The sequence below is a fragment of the Lipotes vexillifer genome, unplaced genomic scaffold, assembly GCF_000442215.2.
Source record: "Lipotes vexillifer unplaced genomic scaffold, Lipotes_vexillifer_v1.1 scaffold217, whole genome shotgun sequence".
NCBI classification, from domain to species: Eukaryota; Metazoa; Chordata; class Mammalia; order Artiodactyla; family Lipotidae; genus Lipotes; species Lipotes vexillifer.
In genome coordinates, this window is record NW_006788200.1 from 3,124,765 (window position 1) to 3,142,066 (window position 17,302).

At 55.6% G+C, this 17,302-nt stretch overlaps 1 protein-coding gene across 1 annotated transcript; it reads right to left on the reverse strand.

The window, feature by feature from the left end:
• Positions 1-10,237: 10,237 nt before the first annotated feature.
• Positions 10,238-16,479, reverse strand: PITX1 (paired like homeodomain 1). Its single transcript, XM_007461375.1, has 4 exons — positions 16,414-16,479; positions 15,559-15,789; positions 12,972-13,204; positions 10,238-10,955 (listed from the first exon to the last, which is right to left on the reverse strand). Exons 2-4 carry the CDS (start codon positions 15,719-15,721, stop codon positions 10,413-10,415), a joined length of 939 nt encoding a protein of 312 aa, XP_007461437.1. The 5' UTR covers positions 15,722-15,789; positions 16,414-16,479; the 3' UTR covers positions 10,238-10,412.
• Between the last annotated feature and the right edge of the window lie 823 nt (positions 16,480-17,302).

Genomic DNA, 17,302 nt, shown 5'->3' on the forward strand with positions numbered 1-17,302 from the left:
ATTAGTAGTGGTTTGGTGGTCTTGACTTTGTCCTCACACTTTTCTGAACTTGTTAAATTTTAAGAATCAATATGTATTTTACAATCAGGAGAAACAATACAATTTTCATCTTGAAAAAAATGCTGGGAATTCCCTGGCGGGTCAGTGGTTAGAACTCCGCGCTTTCACTACCGGGGCCCGCACTCGATCCCTGGTCGGGAACTAAGATCCTGCATGCTGCACGGTGTGGCCAAAAAAAAAGTTAAGCAGTGTGCGTGGGTGTGTGTGCGTGTGCGTGTGTGTGCATGCATGTGCATGCACAGCTGTGCCTGTGGTAGGTGGAAGGGCATTCCAGGCAGAAGGAACCACAGGCACAAAAGAAAGAGGGTGGGAGCTGCGAAGCTGGTATGGCCACAGCCTGCAGTATGGGCGAGGTCGGGGGGAGATTGGGGAAGTACGCTGAGTATGATCCTGAGTACTGCAGCCTGGCAATTTGGAAGCAGGGCAGTGATCTGGCCAGATTTGATTCTTGCTTCCTCTCTGAGAATGGCCTGCTCCCCCTCACCTGGCATTTAAGGCTTCTCTATTCTGTCTCCCCCTTCCTCTCCCCATATCTTCCAGGGCTCCCCTTCGCCCAGCTCATTCTCACCTCCACTCCTGCGCACACATTCCCATCTGCCTGTCCTTCAAGACTCAGCATTACGCCCCCTCTAACAGGAAGCCTTCCCAGATTGCTCCAGTTAGCCTTGATATCTCCTTTTTCATACTCTCACCCTTGAACTTTCATAACTGACCTTAAATCAGACCATAATTCCTCTAGAACCAGGACGAGGGCCGTGGACTGAGAGGTTATGCTGTAACACCTGGATGCCAGTGATGGATGGGCTGACATCTGCCAGCATTAGAGACCTGATGGGGGAGGGAGAAAGCAGGCAGCAGAGGCCCAGGAGTTATTTTGAGCCTATCATGTCACAGGCACAGTGCCAAACATTGCACATAGCTTTTCACATTTATCCCTATTGTACAGATGAGGAAACTGAGGCTTAGAGAGGTTATGTGGCAGTAAGTGGTACGGCTCTGAGTAGAACCCAGGCTCTGTCTAACTCCAGAGCCCACACTCTTAACCTCTGTGACCTACTTGTCTCTGGTTCTCATCCCCCCAGAGGTTGGCAGGGCTGGGCCTGTCGTGGGGCCTTCTTGTGCCTTGCTGCCCCAGACCCAGTGGAAATGGATTTCAGGGTGGGAGGGTGATGCCATCTCACTCAAGTGGTAGCTCCTGACCCAGTGGAGGATCTGGGGCAGTGCAGCATCCCTGCTGAGGCCTTGGGAGTGCCACTGTCCCCAGTGACATAAAGCAAGATATTTCCCTGTGGGCCAGCTGGCAGGGGCACTGTGGGGGAATCTGGAGGGGAGGAGGCCGGGCTGTTGACCAAGGAAGAGCTTTCCCACTCAGAGATTCTCCAGTAGCAGGAGGTCAGTGAGATGATAAAGGACAATTTTGTGCCTCTGAAGCAACAGCACACCTGAAAGCCTTAACATACTGTTCGCATCCACGGTCTCTTCAAACCCTGACAGCAAATCCCAAGAGGCAAGCAGGCAGATCCAGTGCCCACTGACAGAAGAGGAAACTCGGGCTCCGGGAAGGGACAACCAGGCCCCAGGGAGGAGCCCAGCCTAGGGGCTAGAATCCAGAGGGGCCCTGGCCTCTCCCGGGCACCTCCCCCAGCCTAGGCTCAGTGGGTATCCTTGCCTTGCTGGGCTGGGCCAGTCTCTGTGAGCCTGGGGGGGCTGCCCCGGGGGTGGCCTCAGTGGAGACTGAGGAAGAAGCAAGAAGCTTTGGGGGCGTGGGCACCAAGCTCAGGAGAAGCCATGAACTGTGTGTGCCTGTACTCAGGACCAGCTTCCGAGACTCAGCAGGGGTGCTAGTTTGGGAGATGGAGGGAGGGTCCTTGGCCACACTGTCTTGTGTGAGTGTGTGTGTTTGTTGTGTGTGTGTGTGTGTGTGTGTGTGTGTGTGTGTGTGTGTGTGTGTGTGTGTGTGTGGTCCAAATATAGCCTTTATTAGATCATGTCTACTCAGAGGAAGATAGGTGTGTGCATGAAAAGGCTGGAGTAAGGGTGGGGATCAGCATCCATTCCAGTGTGTCCTGGAAAGTTCCCAGCGAGGCCACGGCGGGAACGGTTTGGGGAAACCCTTGCTGGCCCCGCCACTGCCTGGCAGGCAGCAAAGTGGCCGGCTGCTTTGTGGCTGCAGTGTCTTGGAGGGTTTGCCAAGCACTTTCCGTGAAGTCACTGGGGCGTTAAGCCCTTTGTTCAATTAAATGGGTTAATGTGCTTTGTCTGATTCTGATGAATACTAATAATATAATGTGATAATGGCGGTCATGGTGCTCTCAGCCCCGATTATCACAAGTGCCGCACTGTCCCAGGCACAGAGGGAGGTGCAGCTCACATTCCCGCACACTCAGGCCTCATTTTCCACTCATAAAACCCCATTCTTCAAAGCTTTTCCAGCCCAACTCCCTATATCCATTTTCGGGACAAATTACCAACACTTAAAAAAATTGGTCCATTTTGCGTAAAAGCCAAGTCCAAATTACTGTTACTTTCCCCTCTATGTTTTGAAATTTCAAAAAGAGAAGGGTGGGGGCTGAGGGGGACACAGGGGATGGAGAGAGGAGGCAGAAGGGGAAAGAGGGAGAAAAGTGTATGAACAGGGAAGGAAAAATCAAGCTTTCTTGTTTCAGTAAAAACGTATTTCTGGAATGATGTTTCAGTTTACTCAGGCAGAAAAGTCAGAAATGGTGTGCTTATTAAACAGGCTAAGTAAGCATGACTATTTTTAGTAGTGCAGTAAAACCTTGGTAATTTGGACCTCTTTAATAAAGATTCCATGATCACGCTGGCTGGCAGGCACACACAGTGTGTGTGTGCACGCGTGTGGGTGCACGTGTGTGTGTGAAAGCAAGGTAAGGGTGTAAATAGGTTGCTGAGTTGGAGGATTAGGAGGGCGGGGCTGGGGGATGCAGCGAGGGGACAAAGGGGACAGGGATGGGCACCCTTACTGCTTACGAGAGCCGTTTTTAAACTGAGTTCTCTCTTTGCAACATACAAGAGCATTACAAATTCTTCTCTCTGAACACTCCTCTTGGCACCTACTAATTTGGCATCTGTTTAAAGAAGAAAGTATTTGAAAACAAAAATTTCACTTCTATAAAAATCTGTAAAGGTTTACTTGACACCACCTGTCACACTGGCCTGCCCCCAGCGTGAGGCTGAATCCTGGGGGTTGACACATCATCCCAGGGAGGTGATGAATGACCCCTCTGGGGTGAGGACAGGGACCTGTAGGCAGAAGGCCACTCCCTGTCCTGCAGATCACAGTTCTTTGCATTTTTAAAATAATATTTGATGTTTCATTCCATCATGACAAAAGTAATACATGCTTAGTGCAAAAAAATTGGAAAGGAAAAATGAAAAAAAAAAATCCCTTATTTCCCACCACCCAAAGGTAGCTGGTGTTAACACTTTGTTAACACATCCAGAAATTTCTCTGTACATGTGTAAAAATAAAAATGGTACCGTGCTTATATAATGTTCTGTAGCTTGCCTTGTTTAGTGTTTTGACAAAGAAGCTCAGTTTTTAAAAAAAGGCAATGGCAAACATATTATTTAATTTTGTGCTAAACTTATATATAGCGACGTCATCGGCCCCATTTACTTTCTCTTGGCCATATAGTAGACACTCAGTAGGGGACGTGTCCTTAATGGGGTCCCACTGCTATGCTGCACAGAGGGATGGAGGATGGGGTGAGGGCCACAAGGGGGTTCAGCTGTAAGTGGGGCCTCAAAGGGTACCAGTTGAAGAGGGCGGCAAGGAAAGGTTTTCCAGCAAGCACCACCCCAGCTCTGGTAGTGGGTTCAGCCCCCAGGAGTCCTGGGCACCAGTCTCTGAATGCCTCTCTGGATAAGGTAGAGGCATAGACACAGATATACTTTTTTTTTTTTTTTAAGTGTGATAAAATGCACATAACATGAAATTTACCATTTTAACCTTTCTTAAAGTGCACAGTTCAGTGACATTAAGCACATTCGTATTGTTGTGCAACCATCACCGCCATCTATCTCCAGAACCTTTTCGTCATCCCCAAATGAAGCTCTTTACCCATTAAACACTAACGCCCCATTCCCCTCTCCTCCCTGCCCCTGGCAACCACCATCCTACTTCGTGTCTGTATGAGTTTGCCTATTCCAGGTACATCATATAAGTGCAATCATACAATGTTTGCTCTTTCGTGTCTGGCCTATTTCACGTAGCGTAATGTCTTCAAGGTTCATCCATATAGTAGCGTCTGTCAGAATTTCCTTCTGTTTCAGGGCTGGATGTACATACCACATTTTGTTTATTCATCTGTTGATGGGAGTGGGTTGCTCCTACCTTTAGGCTATTGTCAATAATGCTGCTATGAACATGGGTGTACAAATAGGTGTTTGAGTCCCTGCTTTTGTTTCTTTTCGGTATGTACCCAGAAGTGGAATTTCTGGATAATATAGTAATTCTGTTTATTTTTTTTTAGGGAATCACCATACTGTTTTCCACAGCGGCACCATTTTACATTCCTACCAGCAATGCACAAGGGTTCTAATTTCTCCACATACTTACCAACACTTGTTATTTTCTGCTTATTTGGTAAGAGCCGTCGTAATGGTTGTGTAGTGGTATCTCATTGTGGTTTTGACTTGCATTTCCCTAACGACTAGTGATGTTGAGCATCTTTTCGTGTGTTTATTGGCCATTTGTCTTCTTTGGGGAAATGTCTGTTCAAAGTCCTTTGCCCATTTTCGAATTGTTGTTGTTGTTGTTGTTCAGATGCACTTTTAAAAGCAGCGCCAGGAGCTGCCAGTGCTGAGAGGGGGGAGGGAGGGAGTGAGAGGAGGAGGGAAAGAAGCAAGAGAAGAGAGGAAGGAGCGGGGAGACGGAGGAAGGCCAGGATATGTCTTGTGGAGTGAGGTATAAAGGGAGGCAGCCCTTCACTTCATTTATTCAGCAGATCATTACTGAGCACCGACTGTGTGCAGACACTCTCCACACATTGCTGTCCACGTCTGTTTGCCGCTACATCCTGGCTCTCAGGGGCTGCAGTGACCCTGCCTGCGGGAGGCCGTGCCCACAGAAGTTAAGCCACAGGTTCTGCCTGCAGTCAGACAGTCTGGGATCCAAGGCTCTAAAGCTGCGTGCCTTTGGACAGGTCACATGACACCCCGAGCCTTAGCTTCCTCATCTAGAAAACACGTACAGCACGCAGCAGGGGAAGGCGCATAGTGAGGCGTGCGGCCACGTGACCCAATCACCCAGAGAAGCTTTCATCCATCCTGCCCTCTGCCTCCACCCTGCTCCAAATGCAGCTTCCTGCACCCTGACCTGCTCCTCGGCAGCGTCCTGATTCATGGGATCACAGGCTCCCCAACCTGGCTGAGCGCTGGCACCGTGTCTCCTGGGTGCCCTGCAGCCTCTCGATCAGTGGGCACGGGCTCTGGGTTACACAGCCAGCTGGGAGGCAAGGCCCAGGGCCCTGCGAAGGCAACACAGGAGTGTGAAGACTGGGGTTCCCGTGGGGAGAGGGGCAAGGAGGCAGATTGGCAAGGGCTGAGAGAAAGCCTGGGAGGCAGATTGGAAGCGCCCATCTAGGAAACGAGAAGCTCGTAACACTGAACAAGACAGGAGTTTGGATTTCATGATTGATATTCCAGGGCCCTGCCTTCACCAGGAAGCTTCTCTGTGTCCCCGCCTGCCAACCTCATTCTGCTGCCCACACCGAGGGCTTCCTCAGTCCCAGCTGTCACCTGTGTCCTCCGCTCCTCTCCCACCTAGCCGAATGAGCTTGGCAAAGGCAAATCCCGGGGCCTGGGGCCTTTTTCCTGTCTCCCAGAGCACAGCTGAGTCCAGCCTCTGGACACGAATTATAATTATCTCCCCCGCCACCCCCACTCACTAGCCCAACACCAATGTGATTCCCATCAGGAGAGTTACAGGGGGCCCAAGGCTGGGTTACTGGGGGCCCAAGTCTAGGATGGTTCCAGGGCTGGGATGGAGTGGGGAAGGTAAGGGAGGTGGGGAAATCAGAAGGACTGTCAATCATGACTCACATTCACGGCACCCAGCAAAGCTGGAGGGAAATCCAAGGTGGGTCCCAAATGACATTTTCAGAAATGACCCGTTGAGAATCTTAAGAGATGCCCTATTAATGTGGAAAGTGGGGGACAGGGCCCTCAAGAGGAGAGGCAGGACATCTCACTTTAATAATAATAACATCAACAATAACAATTCCAACATCAATAACAATTTACTGAGCACTTACTATATGCCAGCACTTTATGTGCATTATCTCATTTAATCCTTTAGACAGCTGTGTGAAGTGATTGTCGTTATTCCGTTTTACTGAAGAGGAAACAGGCCCAGAGACCTTAATTAAGCCTCTTGTCCAGGGCAACTCAGAGGTAGCGCCAGAACTCAAACTCTTGCGCTCAAAGACCACAGCAAAAGTTCCTGCGGATGCCAGAGCCAAGTAACTGGCCCAGGAAATGGGGAGGTCCCTGGGCAGAAAACCACCCTTACTCTCATTTCCCAGACTGGACCTCTTGGTGACTGGTCCCGCTGCTATTTCCTGGGGCAGCAGCAGGCTGAGGCATGTGGAGCTGAAGGGCCACCCAGAGCCACCTCTAGGGCTTGGACTCCCCAGGCAATGCCCCTCTGCGAGGCAGCTTTTCCAGCTGTGATTTCCCCCTCCCCCTCCAGGTGACTCTGGTGGCCCAGAGGGAGGGCCATGAAGCTAGGGGAGGTGACTTGGCTCCTCTCCCTCAATGACCAGGCACTACAGGGGCTGCACACGGTGGCTCACCCCATTCTCCTTTGGTGCCCACAGTGCCTGCAAACCAGTGCTGGGCACCAACCTCTTGCCCTCTTGTCCCTAATTCATGGCCCCTCTAAATCTGCAGCAGCCCTTTGGGGGTCACTTTGTCAGTACCAAGTAAGAACAAATCTGCTTTTCTATTTCCTGCGGGCCAGTCCTGTGTGGCCAGCAGAAATTATGATCTCTTCAAGGTCAGACACCCTCCCCTGCCATGTTGCCCACGGTGCTTGGCATGGGGCAGCCCAGTGTGGAAGGTAGAGAGTGACTGGGTTTGAATCCATTCCATCACTTCCTGCTGTGTGGCTTCTTTAAGCCTCAGGGGCCTCATCAGGGAAAGGGGATAATGAGGATCGTCTCATAGGGCTGCGGTGCAGGTAAAAGGGGCTCATCTATGAGAAGCGTGCACTTAGCAGAGGGCCCTGGACCCTGAATGGGCTCGGTATATGATACCGCTTGCCACTGAAGACGGAGATGGCGCCACCTCCCCCCGAAACAGCCTTGCCTGACTATCCTGTTTGAAGCAGGACTTTCATTTTTTCTTACTCACAGCACCATGTTCTTTTTCTTCAAAAGCACTCAGCCCAGTTTGTAATTATACGTGTTTGTTTACTTGTCCATGAGAGCAGGGGCTGTGTCTGTTTCCCACTTCTCCATCCCCAGCACCAAGGGCAGAAGCGCAGTAAATGAGGCCTCCCCAGTCTTCTTCAGGCAGAGCAGGACTAGAACTTTCTGCCTTTTCCAGAGGACTTGCCTTTCAGAACCCCGTGTGTTCCTCATCCCCCCTCCAGAGATGACCCTGCAGTTGGTGTAGCTGGGGAGGGCTGGGTACTATCTGCAGGCACAGAATAGACGGGGGGGGGGGGGGGGGGGGGGGGGGGGGGGGGGGGGGGGGGGGGGGGGGGGGGGGGGGGGGGGGGGGGGGGGGGGGGGGGGGGGGGCCAAGGCTGGGTCCTGCACTCACCTTGCTGGCCGTGGTCCTTGACGGATGATGGGGTCATTCTGGACTGCTTCTGCCTTTCCTCCTGGCTGCAGCTGTTTGGCCTGTGGCCCCACCTCCACACTAAGTCTCTACCAGAGCTCTTCTCCAGCCCTCCTCTCACCTGAGACCGGGCCTTTCAGAGGCCTCTCTGCCTCCCACTTCTCTCCAGTCCCACCTCCTTCTAGGTCTCCCCTGCCTCCTGCTCTCAGCTGAGACCAGGGCCCCCTGGCCTTGGCAGATGTGTGAGCTGGGGGAGGCACTCTGAGTCCAGATGTGATTGTGTTTATGTTTCCAGAGAGTGAGGGGTCGGAGCTCTGGACTGCAGCCGTTGGGGGAGGGGTGGTCGGGCTCCAGCCCCGTGCCCCAACCTTCCCTCCCCCCTCCTCCCTCCTCCAGCCTGTGTATCTGGCCCGGTCCTTCTCAGAACCCTTCACTCCAAGTCCTACAGCATCAGGCTGAGCCATCCTCCAGCAAGGACCCCTCCTCACTCCTCATCTGAAGGTGAGAAGACCAGTGGAAAGATGCCTGGCTTTGGAATCCGTGTGACCTTGGCCCAGTGCATAGTGTGATGGAGCCTTGGTTCCATCATCTGTATAATAGGGACAACACTCCTGACCTCAGAAGCAGTGTTGACCTGGTTTAGGAATGTGTGCACAGGGTTCTCCAGCTATTAGCTCATGACTAAGCCCACGGCTGTGCCCCACTCCCATCTAGCGCTTGCCTGGGTCCAGCTCCAGGGCAGTGACAATCACAAGGTGATTCTAAAGCAGAATACCAACCCCTCCTTCCTCCCCCGCTACAGCTGCAGACATTTTGTTTTGCCATTAGAAGTGACTTACTTAAGGGAAGCAGAATTTTACAGGCAGTTTACAGGCTGGTCTTATTCAGTAGTTTCCAAAAGTAGGGGGAGGTGGCGGCGGGAGCGACCGATAACTTGGGATGTAAGGTAAGTGAGAAGTGAGTTCTGTGTGATGGACACTTTCACGGGAACAGCCATATGCCCCTGGGTGGGATTTCGATGTGGAGGCCCTGGCGCGACTCTGGCGGATCCAGCACCCTCGGTCCTCCTAGAACAACCAGAGCAGGGCTCAAGGTGGGGGCACCGGGCCTATAGGAGAACAGGCAACCCCAGGTCTAAAGAGGCTCTCAGCGGCTCCTACCGCCAAGCTCCCAGCAGACAAAGGCCGCGAAGCACCCTAAAAGCCTGGAGGGTCACTGCAGACCCAGTCTGGGAAGAGCCTGCAGAATCCGGCGGTCGGGTAGGGCGGGTGGTCCAGGCTACAGCGGCCCGCGCGCGGCGCCGGGAGGCTGAGCCGCACCGCCGATGAGTATCGGGCGCGCGCCCGCGCCCGCGCGCGCGCGGAAAGGGAGCTCGGAGCGCTGGGCTGCGCCCTCAAGGGAGCCGGGTTGAACTGGTCTGGAATGGTGGTGGGGAAGTGGGCGTAGGGTCCTCTGGCAGGGTCGGCTTCGGCTCTTTTCTCCTACTCGCAGGGCCCACGGGAGTGCAGTTCCCTTTCTACCCGCCTTCTCTCCAAGACCGAATGAAGCAGTCAGGGCTCGGCAGTGGTTAGCACGCTCGTACTATGGTTTTAATAGATGTACATGGACAAGTCGATATAGACAGATTTATAATTCTATACAGTCAGTCCGACATACACAAGGACGCTGTAAACTGGGGCGCGGGCTGGAGAGCGGGTGTGCAAAGTGGGCACGGCGTGGGGCCCTGGCCGCTCCCCGAGCTCTCCCGGCTCGACTCTTGCACGGCGGGCGGTGAGGAGGCGGCTCCTCGCCGGACAGGCGGGCCACCTTCTAGCCGGGAGCTGAGGGGAGGGCCTGGGCTTGCGGCGAAGCTTGGGGGCTGCGATGCTCCGAGACGAGCACTCCGCATGCTCCCGCCTCGTCCGCACCGCCAGCTGCGGCTCGTTGGCCTTAAAGTAATCCTGCGGGGCAGGCAAGGGCTCTTCGAGGCGCGCCGGGGCCATTAGTTCGGCTCCACGGCGAGATCCCGACCCTGGACTGGGTACCGTCATCCCTGGCCCAACGCCCGCTCCAACTTGGATCCGGATCGAGCTAAGGTATGCTCGGCCGGGCCTAGCTCGGAGGGGGCGTCTTGGTTCGCACCTGGCCGGGGCCCAGGCTTGCCGGCGGTCCGCGCTCCAGTTCGCAGGCGGGAACGCGGGCTACGGGGCGTCTCCTCCCCGGCCGCCGGCCTCGGCGCTCGCCTCCCGCGCCGCGTCCCCTCCGCAGAGTGGCCCACCGGGCCCCAAGCGAGCGAGCGAGCACGCACCACCCGCGCCATCCCGAGGAAAATTGCAACTCATCCGTTTTTCCGCGGCACTTTTCTCCGACGTCGTTTTGCTTTGTCTCGTTTTGGAGGGCAGAGTGGGGTCCAGGAAAGCAAACACAAAACCAAGCCGGAGGTGGGGAGGTGGGGAGCAGAGGGCAGCGCAGGCGCCAGGTCCTCCGCGCCCGCACCCGACCCGGTCCCGGCCCCGGCGCTGTGCCGGCCGCCGGCCGCCGGCCCGCGTGGCCTGGCTGGGCGGTCAGCTGTTGTACTGGCACGCATTGAGGCCCGAGGCCGGGCCCTGCAGGCCGCCGTAGCCGAACGACGAGTGCTGCTTGGACTTGAGCCGCAGGCTGGCTAGGCTCGAGTTGCACGTGTCCCGGTAGACGCTGTAGGGCGAGGCGGGTGTGCCGTACGGGCAGCCGCCCGGTGACATGGCCGAGTTAAGCGAGGAGCCGGGGAGGTTGTTGATGTTGTTGAGGCCCGAGTTGGGCATGCCAGGCACAGCGCCCGGGCCCATGCTCGACGGCATGGTCATGGAGGAGATGGAGCTGGGGGCCGAGAACATGGACTGCGACGACAGCGGGCTCATGGAGTTGAAGAAGGTGAAGCTCTTGGTGGAGAGCGGCGCTGGTGCCAGGCTCTTAGCGGCCCAGTTGTTGTAGGAGTAGCCAGCGGCGTACACGTCCTCGTAGGGCTGCACCAAGCCACTGAATTGCGGCACGTAGCCTCCCTTGCACAGGTCCAGCTGCTGGTTACGCTCGCGCTTCCGCCACTTGGCTCGCCGGTTCTTGAACCAGACCTAGGGGAGGGAGACAGGAGAAAGGTCAGGGCTGCCGAGGGCGGGAAGACGCCTCCACCTCCCCCGCCCCACCCGAGGCCTCCGCCCGCTCCCTTCTCTCCGAATACGTTTCTTTCTTCGGTATTTCCACCCCTGCCTTCTCTCCATAATGGTTCCCTTCCTGGCTCCAGAAAATATTAGTCTTTTCCTTTTTCTGATCTTTATCCTCTTCCCCTCATTAAATCCGGTTTCTTCTCCTAATACGGATCCTCTTTTTTTTTTTTTTTTAAACAAATATTTGTTTTCTTTCTTCCTCTCTCAACTAGGTCATCTTCTGCCTTCTCCCGCAAACGGTTCCCCATCTACCTCCTAAATACTCAATCCGTTTTCTTCTTCCTCGAATACAAAAGGTAGTTTTCTTTCCTGAAATATAGGACCTTACGACTCCTCTCATTCTTCAGTCTATTTTTCATTCCTCAGATAGTCTGTTTCCATCTTTATTGGTAATATTTGATATTATCATTTCTGCCTCAAATGTTTATTTTCGTTCCGTCCACCCCACTGTCTGAACCACTTTCTTCTCCCTCAAACAGTCCATTTTTCTTCGTTATCCCCCATTTTTGATCCTTTTGATTCTTCTGCAAATATTTAGTTTTTTTCTTCTTTCCAAATATCTGATCTTCACTGTTTCTCTTAAATGGTTGATTCTTTAGTCTTCTCAAATACTTGGTCCTTTTGCTTCTCCCTTAAATACTTAATTTCTTTCCTGCTACCTAAATATATGCCAAATATGTTTTTCTGCAAATATTTAATTTCCTTTCACTTCCTACTAGTTTCTGTCTACGCTCCCCCTCCACTTTTCCTCACAAAATTCCGTTAGAACCTCTTCTTTCCCAACTCCCAGTGCTTGCGGATCCTCATCTAGTCCCAGTCCTTTGCCCTCCGCAGCCCTCGACCAGCCCCGGGCTGTATCCCGACCTCTCTTGCCAGACCCCTGCATCTCAGCCTTCTCCATCCCCAGCACTAACATTGCCTGATTCCACCCCCACCCCACCCCACCCCACCCCACCCGTAGGCTTAGTGAGTTCAGGGTTACTGAGTGCTGTCTTCACTCTCTATCCCACTGGGCTGGCCAGCCTGACTGGGGAGGGGTGAGAGCTGGGGTTATAGCAGGGAGTCTGTGGCCCAGGTGGGACTTTGGTTTAGCTTGGAACGTGCTCCCAATATCTGATTAAATATTTGTAGTACCCAGAGAAGAAGTGATTCTCTTGCTGCTCTGGCAGGACAGCCATGTTTTCACTGGGAACCAAGGGGTGAGAAGAGGGAGGGTGCAGTCCTGTCTTGAGTTGGAGACCTTACGTCTGCAAAGGGATTCGGCCTGAGGCTCACTCATCCACCAGAGCTGCCCCCTCCTCACCTGAACCCAGCCCTACGGGAAAGTGCATTAGGGAAAGGGTTCAGCTACAGACTGGCCGAATGGCTGAGAGTCAGGTGGAGAATATCCTGGGATTTTGGAGAAGCAGAGTACGGGTGGGACCACTGCCCTAGGAAGTTTTGAGGACCCCCCCTCCAAGCCTACACTCTAATCAGACCTCTCTCAGGCTGCCAGGCAGGATCTGCCTTTCCCTTTCGTTTTCGCGGGAAGGTGCCAGCGGCTCGGAGGTCCCCAGCAGCGGGGAATCCTCTGCTCAGTCTAGGGGGTAACAGCCGAGCGGGTTCTGGGCTCTGCAGGGCAGGGGAACGTCCCTTGGGGACACAGGTCTTTGGGCGGGGGCTGCGGTAGAGCCCGAGGGTCAGGTAGGATGCGGGTCAGAGGGATCCGAGGCGGCAGCAGCCGAGGGGTGCTAGCACCAAACGGCTCTGCAGCAGCTGCGTAGACCGGGGCCTAAGGTGGAATGGCCTCCGGTGGAGGGAGGGAGCAGGTCTGAGTGTGGGAAGGAGTGATAGTCTGAGCGCGGGTCTAAGCTTTCAAGGGCTGCGCTGGGCCGGCTGGCAGCCTTCTGCGCGGGTCCCCTTAGGCGCGCACCCCCCGCTCACCCTCACGCGTGGCTCGGTGAGGTTGGTCCACACGGCGATCTCCTCCCGCATGCTCATGTCCGGGTAGCGGTTCCTCTGGAACGTGGCCTCCAGCTCCTGCAGTTGCTGGCTTGTGAAGTGCGTGCGTTGCCGCCGCTGCTTCTTCTTCTTGGCGGGGTCCTCCACACCGCCGCAGCCTGCGCCGCCCGCGCTGCTGTCCTCGGGCCCCTTGGGCTCCCCGCTGCGCTCCTTCTCTGAAGCAGGCAGGACAGGGCGCCAGTCACCTCGGGCTTATGCCCTTTTGCACCCCATCCCGGCTCCACCGAAGCGCCCGTGGTCAGCCCTGGTGGGGCCCGCCCTCCCGCCAGGGCCCCTGGAATTGTACCCATTGGAAAGAGCCCGCCTGTGGCGGGTAGGGTAGGCAGTAGTCACCTCTGATCAGGCTCGTCTGGGAGAAGAGCCCAGGAGCCGGAGACGTGGGCCTAGGTTCCTAGCTGCGCAGGGCCTGCTCTCACAGCTCGGCTCATGCTGGAGCTCTGCTGTTGATGTCACCCGAAAATGTACATTTTTTAGGGCTCTTGGGGTTCTAAATCAGAGGGGATCTCTGCTTTTCTGAACTAGGATCAAATCTTTCTAGCCTGAAGCTGGGGGGTGGGTGGAGCAAGAGCCAGGCAGTGGCCTGCAGCCCCTCCAATTTCTTCTCCCCAGGGCCGTGTGGGAGCCCCACCGGGCAGGCACAACACAGCCGGGTTCTCGGCCTTAGCTCCAGGCCTCAAGTCCCAAGGTACAGAAAATCCCTCTGGCAGCAGCCAGGCAGCCCAGACCCACAGACTCTGTCTAGGTGACCTGGGGGCTCTAGCCTCTCTCTCTCTTTGAAGCTACACAAACAACATGCACTTATAGAAACATTGAAACATAAAGAAAAAGAATTTAAAAACAAAACACAGAAGCCCAGAAAAGCTCACAGCTCTATGCCTAAAAACATAGAAAGGGTCACAAATTCTTAAAAATAGGCAGGTAGAAACACAGCAAATGCAGATTAAGAAGCCAGAAACCTCCGTGCAAACACACCCCTAACTAAATACAGTGCTGTTAAGTGTATAAACTCCAGGCAGACACAGGCATTTATTTATCTGGGATTTAAAAAAAATCAATGTACTGTTGTAGATGGATTTTTTTTAACCCCTTCCCAATAATGCCCTTCTAGAAATAATTTTTAAATCCCAGGGAAATGCAACACTATAGTTAGATAACTTAAATTCCCCAAATAACATCACTGTAAACGGATTTTGAGAAAATCCCGGAGAAAAGCGCCATTTTGGATTGACTTTTTAAAATCTCCCGAAGAATAATGTTGCATGTAGATATTTTAAATTCCAGAGAAATATATCTAGTATAGCAGTTCTTTCTATAACGAAAAATACAGTTAATTTTTAAAAAAATATTCTCATAGACTTGGTTTTTTAAAGCAATCTGTGACTATGTATTTCTCTGGGTTTTAAAAATAAAAACCAACCAAAGGCCACGGTTAAAACTTTTGAAAACAGAAGTACCATCTAGCGTTGATTGTTTTTTTAACCAAGCAAACAGAACCTCTCAGAGAAAGTCACTTAGGGATGCAAAACAGAAATAAATAGAGATTAAAAACTCGTAGAGAAACACTCAGCGGTGGATTAAGAAATGAACGCAGAAGAGGCGCCCACGGCCGGGGGAGTGGGGAGCTCGGCGGCGTCGCCGAACTAGGACCGCGAGCGCAGGAGCCGTTCGGAGACCCTGGAGCCCGGGCAGGGCCGGGTATTGGCCTCATCACTGCCCGCGCCGCCCACCCGCCGGCCCAGTAGCTGGCGCGGGGAAAAAAGCTTGAGCTCGGGCAAAAAGGCAGCGCGGAAGGAGACTTGGCTGAGCAGAGTCGGAGCCCCGGACCCGCGGCCTGGCGTCTCCGGGCTCTGGCGGAGCACGTGGGGCACGGATCCCTCTTTTAGGCGGTTGTGACCGGAGCCGGGTCGCCCCTCTTGGCCCACTCGCCCTCGCTGTCCTCTTTTCCCTTTACTTAAGGTTGTTTTTCTCCCCCCACCCCCCCGCGCCAGTTTGCTTTTCCGACTTTTCCCGCCACCTTCTCTTAGGTCTCTCCCTCTCAGTCAGTCGCCCACAGTCTGTCGGGGTGTCGGTACTCTCTCTCTCTGGGCACTTTCTCTCGCCCGCCGCCCATTCCTTTCTGATCTGCGCCTCTCCTTCGGTCCAAGCGGCCCTTCGACAACCACTTGCGCAAAAAGCCTAACTTTTCTCCCCGTTCTATTTGCCCCCGATCAAGAGGGGCTGCCATTCCGACCCTCCGGTTGTAGGTTCGTGCATCCGCAGGTCCCTTGGCGCGTGGGCACCGCGTAGAAGTGCCTTCGAAAAGCACTAAATTTCCGCTTCATAAAGCGCCTACTTGTCCGCGTTCACCGTCAGGTGGAGAATGGGAAAAGGAAAAGGTCCTGAGGCTTCCTGGGGCGTAGAGCGAGCGTGACTGTGCGGAGCGGGCGCCAGGCCCTGCTCCCGGCTCCCTGCACCCTGCACCCTGCGCCCTGGTAGGCTCCGTGCGCGCCTCGCGGGGAGCCGCTTTTACCTGGCAGCTCCGTGTCCGACGACTCGCTGGCGGAGTTCTCGAGCGGCTCGCGGGGGTCGGCGGCGCGGGCTAGGTGGAAGGCGGGCCCCATGTCGTGCGGCGGCGGCGGCCGGAGCCCCTCCGGCAGCCGCTCCAGGCTCATGCCCCCCTTGAAGGCGTCCATGGAGGCGGGGACCGCGGCGGGCGCTCCAGGGGCCGGAGCTGGGCGCGCCCGGCAGCCCTGGCTACGACCTGTGAGGACAAGAGCGCAGCGCCTAAGCGGCCGCCCCCCAGGGCTGCCCGCGCCCGAAACGACGCCGCGCCCGCCCCATGGACCGCCCGGGGCTGCGGGGCCAGGCGGGCGGCAGCGGCAGCGGTTTCCCGCGACCGGGAGCCCGGCTTCGCGCTCCGCGCTGCCCTCCCGCCGCTCGTGCCTCAGCCGCCCGCCCGGCCCCGGTTTCGGCTCCCGATCCGGGGCCGGTTTCTAAGGCTCCGGACGGCGCCGGCAGAGTCTGTCTTAAAGCGACAGCGCGCACGCCAGGTTCCAGCAGTCCCTGCGCCAGGGGTGGTGGGTGGGGTGGGCCTGGGTGGGAGGGGGCTGGGAGGGAAGGAGGGAGCGAACGAGCGAGCGAGGGAGCGCGGGCGGAATCCAGCCGCGAGCCGCCCGCGCAGCCGCGCCCTCTCTGCCGCCCTCCCTCCTTCCCTCCCTCACTGCCTCGCCTGCGCCCTCCCCCTCCGCAGCCACCTTCCCGCCGCCTCCCCCCTCCCGCGGCCTCGCCGCGCCTCACCCTCCTTCCCCGGTGACACACTGAGTTCTCCCGCGGCCGCACAAAAGAAACGCATCTGGCCTGCAAGTCCCGCGCGGCTCGTGCCCACCTCAAGCCCCAAATGACTTGTTTCGCTCAGAATCAACTCCTGTCTGGGCCGCCTCGAAGACCCGAGCCCCCGGCAAGAACAGCCCAGGATGAGTGAATGTTCACCAAGGAGGATCGCACCGACCGGGCGCCTGCGAGCCAGCGCCAGGGTGGGGGCAGAGCCCGGGGCTCGTTCTGGCAGCTCCCAGCGGTGTCCTCGTCGAGGGGCCGCGGCCCCTCCTTACCCGGCCTCGTCTCCCGGGGACCTGAGCCAGGCTGAGTGACAGCAGCCTGCGCTCTAATGGGCCCCCGGATGCTGCCTCCTAATTAGCTTGGACCCTCTCCCCCAAGGCTTCTTCTCAGGCCTCCCCCTCTGCACCGCAGTCAATTTTCCGGGATTGGGATAGAACTGATGGCTTCTAATCAGATGAAGCGTTTCTGTTGGCTCCAGGCCGCTGGCGAGTGCAGCAGGAGACCCCAAGAGCCCTGCCAGGCCCCAGAGCCTCTTCGGTAGGGCTGTCTCCCCTTGTTTTGCACCTTCAATGGTCTGACCAAATCCGCCAGGCCCCGGCCTCGGTTGCCACAGGATGGGGCTCTGCCCCCTTCAGGGCACGTTCGCAGGGCCTGGGGCCTCACTGTGGCTTCCCAGAGCTTCAGGCACAGGCCTGGCAGGCCAGGTGACTGCAGTTTTCAAGCCTAGGCCAGCAGCCCAGGAAGCCTAGGATGGTCTTTGAGCTTCTCTCCCACACAGTGGTAGCTAAGCTGCAGCACCAGTGGGCACTCTATGAGCACAGGCAAAGACATTCCCCTTCCCACCCCTAAGAATGAGTCCCTCGTAGAATCCTCCTACTTCAGTAAAGTTTGTTGAAGGATTTTGCTTAACTGGTCTTGAGACATCAGAGTCCTGAGCA

Bases quoted from the DNA above. Each gene is read 5' to 3' on its own strand.
- PITX1 (XM_007461375.1), bottom strand. From the start codon at position 15,721: ATGGACGCCTTCAAGGGGGGCATGAGCCTGGAGCGGCTGCCGGAGGGG. The intron at 13,205-15,558 runs GTAAAAGCGGCT...TGCCTGCTTCAG, and splicing joins GTCGGACACGGAGCTGCCAG to AGAAGGAGCGCAGCGGGGAG. The intron at 10,956-12,971 runs GTGAGCGGGGGG...TCCCTCCCCTAG, and splicing joins TCACCGAGCCACGCGTGAGG to GTCTGGTTCAAGAACCGGCG.